Raw genomic sequence first — 3,808 nt, forward strand, 5'->3', positions numbered from 1 at the left:
CTACTCGAAGCCCACAGCCTGATTTGCTGCACCCCCTGTCTCCTAAAACACTGCACCGGTGGGTCTTTCTCCAGGGGCCCTTCGTCCTTCTCCTAATGCCAGGGAATGGGAAACACCCTGGTTCTTATCGTTGAGCTCTTGCTGCCCAGCCTCACTTTCTGAAACACTTTCACCCCTTTTCAGTCTGGTTCTCTCACTACTTCTTTTAACCCCCAGCTTTTCTCCAGAACAGCCAGTTGACATCCACGGAATCACTACGCCCAGAACTGCCAGGAGAGCTCCACAAGTTCAGAAGTTCAAGTGGGCAGAACCTCTCTTGGACATACCCTTCCCTGCTTGGAACATCTGATTCCACGTGAGGAGCCAGATGCTGAGCAGTCCCAAAAGCCCTCGTTTTCTAGACAAGAGCTCAACTCCAACAGATCACAGCACACACCTAAAGCACCTTTGACCCTGAGCGGACAGAACCCTGTTCTTCTTGTCCACACTTGTCTTCCCATGGAATGGAGAGCCGAAAAAAAACTCTCCAGGGTAGGGCCAGAACTGACAGGTTTACGGCAGAGGCGCAGAAATTGCCCTATCATTGCCTCCAGGATGATATGCTTGCTCCAGGATCCTTCCATCAGGGAGCTTTTGTCGGATTGTTTGGTTTTAGGTCAATTTATTTCGCTTTCAGCAATGTCAGCTTCCAGTGGTGAGAAGTCATGAGAGTAGTCCCCAGAATCGGGGGATGACCCTTGGTAACAAGACTTTGTCTTTAAGCGGCAAATGGTTTTATTCACCTTCTGGCTTCTGCAGAAGTCTCCTGTTTTTCAAGACTCCTAGACTCCTAGACCAGTTTGTGTTGGAAGAAAGGGACCTTAAAGCTCATCTGCTTCCAACCACCCCTCTGCCACGGGCAGGGACACCTTCCGCTAGAGCAGCTTGCTCCAAGCTGCGTCCAGCCTGGCCCTGAACACTTCCAGGGATGGGGCAGCCACAGCTTCTCTGGACAACCTGTGCCAGGGCCCCACCACTCTCACAGGGAAGGTTTTCTTTCCGATATGCCCTCTAACCCTGCCCTCTGCCAGTGTGAAGCCATTGCCCCTTGGTCTGTCACTCCAGTCCCTTGTAAATAGTCTCTCTTAGCCAAAGTCTTCTTGGTCCTCCCTGTTGTGTTGCAAACTTGGCAAGTTGATGTTGCGTCAGGTGGCACCAGCCGAGCCCTGAGCCAGGTGCAGGACCTTGCACTTGAGGTCTGAGGTCATTGGGGCTGTTGAACCCGGAGAAGAGGAGACTGAGGTCAGATCTCATCGGAGGCTGCAGCTTCCCCCCAAGCGGCAGTGGTCGTTTCTGCTCTGTGGGACCAGGGACAGGACCCGAGGGAATGGCCGGAACTGTGTCAGCGGAGGCTTAGGTTGGACATTAGGAAAAGGTGCTTCCCCCGGAGGGTGGTCGGGCACTGGAACAGGCTGCCCAGGGCAGTGGTCACGGCCCCAAGGCTGCCAGAGCTCAAGGAGCGTTTGGACAACGCCCTCAGGCACATGGTGGGATGGCTGTGCTGTCCTGCACGGGGCCAGGAGTTGGACTGGGCGACCCTTGTGGGTCCCTTCCAAGGCAGGATGTTATGGGATTCGAGCTCTTTGGTTAACCCTTCCTCTGCCCATGAAGAGCTGGCAAAGCTGTTGGGGGTGGGGCAGAAGAAGGGAAGCGCCAGCATTACTGCTGTCTCTATGACACAATGGCAGGCCAAACATTCCATCCCTGGAGATGCTCCAAGAGGAGCATCCAGACCTGTGTCCAGTCAACAGAAGCGACCGGCCACCGAGCCTGACTGACCATGGCCCTGTCAGCTCTGTGGCGCCGCTCTGTGAGCTGGAGAGCAGCCCTGACCCGGCTCGTGCAGCTCTTCCGCTCCCCCCAAACCTCTGGCACCCAAGGTGAGGACAGAGCCTGACCCCGAAAGCCCCGCGGTGCACGGTGGGGACATTCACAGCCCTTCCTCCCCTGCACCTCGCCCTCCTCCTCCTCCTCCTCCTCAGTGCTCTCAGCACCTGACAGCCCCAGCTCGGGATGTGACTTCCAGGGTTTGCTCTTTCTCACAGGCTCAGCCAACCTGCCTCCACCAGCCCCACTGGCAAGCAGCCCTGGTGTTGCTCTTCAATCAAACACTGCCCGGGGGGGGGCCCAGGGCAGTGGGAAGCCGCTGGCTGGGGCAGACCAAAGTGCCCCCCGGGGTCAACTGCAGCCCTACCACCATCAGGGCAGAGCAGTGGCCCCGGTCCCACCAGCGCGGCACAGCCAGCGCAGCCCTGCCAGCTCAGCCAACCCCTCCGGGACACCCCTGGGCAGTGGCAGCCCCCCACACAGGAGCACCCCCATGGATGTGGACGTCACCCCAGCGCTTAACATCAGCCTGGCCAGTGACGTCTCCATGGAGGAGGATTCCCCCCGCCGCTGCGACCTCTCGCTGGCCAGTGATGTCGCCATGGAGGAGGACACCGCCCGTGGCTGCGACCTCTCGCTGGCCAGCGACGTCTCCATGGCGGAGGACACCGCCCGCGGCTGCGACCTCTCGCTGGCCAGTGATGTCTGCATGGAGGAGGACGCCCCCCGAGGCTGCGACCTCTCGCTGGCCAGTGATGTCGCCATGGAGGAGGACACCCAGCAGCACGTGGGGACACGCCTGCCACCACCGCAGAGCAGCGTGTCCCCACACGACACCAAGCTGGAAAGGCGGGGGACAAAGAGGAAGGGGGGCTCTGAACCAGGGCCTGCCAGCAAGATCAAGGCCACCGCAGCTGGGGCTGGGGCAGAAAGATTGGCTGAGGCCTCTTAAAGGGATAGATCGTTTGGGGATCTATCCCTGTGGGAGGGATAGGTCGTTTGGGGACCTATCCCAGGTTGAGGCATAGATCGTTTGGGGATCTATGCCAGTGGGAGGGATAGATCGTTTGGGGATCTATCCCAGTGGGAGGGAGGGAGGGAGGGTGTTTATGTCGCGAAGATGTACATAGAGATGTCGGCAAGATGCAGAGATAGATGTAGACCTAGATATAGTTAACAGTTTTCTTCTGGTTACGGAATAAAAGATTTTTATTCCAACACCTGCCTGTGTCTGCATGGAATGGCGAGGGAGGGCGGGGTGGCACCAGCAAACGGCACCAAGCAGATCCACCAAGACCCAAAGGGCACCAAGGGCACCCAAAGGGCACCCCGGGCCTGACTCACTGCCAGAGGTGCAGGCACTCACGCAGGGTCACTCCCCTGTCCCCTTCGCCTGGGGAAGCAGCCCTTTGGCGTGGGAGCCAGGACACATGGGTCCCGTGCAGGACTCGCGCAGACGGCCCCACGCCCAAAGCAGCCCTGAGCACAGCCTGGCCACCATCCTCCAGCTCTGGGGCTTTGGAAGGCTGCTCCCAGTGACCCCACCATATCCCCGGTCACCCCAGCGCAGCCCCAGACAGGGCTCCTCCGGGCTGCCCTGGGGCTGCATTGGACAGGGCCGATAAGGGAGAGGGAAGAATGCAGAATATGCTGGCAACCACATCCAGGGCCTCACAGGAGCCCAGGGCTCAAGGAGTGTTTGTACAATGCTCTCTGGCATCTTTGGTATCTGTGGTATTTCTGACATTGTTGAAGAGATGTTGTCTTTGAACACTAAGGTAGCTTTATACATGAAAATATTCATGATCTTGTGCATCGGTTGAAAAAGAAAAGAGTAGGAACTTACTACATCATTTCTGCTTAAAATATCTGGTTTTCCACCCTAGAATATAAATCAACATTCAGGAAATGACAGAACATTTACTAAGGTTTATATTCAACC

At 57.4% G+C, this 3,808-nt stretch overlaps 1 protein-coding gene across 1 annotated transcript; it reads left to right on the forward strand.

Moving 5' to 3' along the window:
* The first annotated feature begins 1,723 nt into the window (after positions 1 to 1,723).
* On the forward strand, positions 1,724 to 2,818 carry LOC113940884. The gene is made up of 2 exons (XM_027632031.1): positions 1,724 to 1,919; positions 2,085 to 2,818. The coding sequence occupies exons 1-2, from the start codon at positions 1,820 to 1,822 to the stop codon at positions 2,816 to 2,818; spliced, it is 834 nt and encodes a 277-aa protein (XP_027487832.1). The 5' UTR covers positions 1,724 to 1,819.
* Positions 2,819 to 3,808: the final 990 nt, after the last annotated feature.

This window comes from Corapipo altera, unplaced genomic scaffold (assembly GCF_003945725.1).
Source record: "Corapipo altera isolate COAL_440 unplaced genomic scaffold, ASM394572v1 61416, whole genome shotgun sequence".
NCBI lineage: Eukaryota > Metazoa > Chordata > Aves > Passeriformes > Pipridae > Corapipo > Corapipo altera.

Excerpts from the sequence above, each read along its gene's own strand:
- LOC113940884 (XM_027632031.1), top strand. The coding sequence starts at position 1,820 with ATGGCCCTGTCAGCTCTGTGGCGCCGCTCTGTGAGCTGGAGAGCAGCC. Across the intron at positions 1,920-2,084 it reads CCAAACCTCTGGCACCCAAG|GCTCAGCCAACCTGCCTCCA; the intron begins GTGAGGACAGAG and ends TCTTTCTCACAG.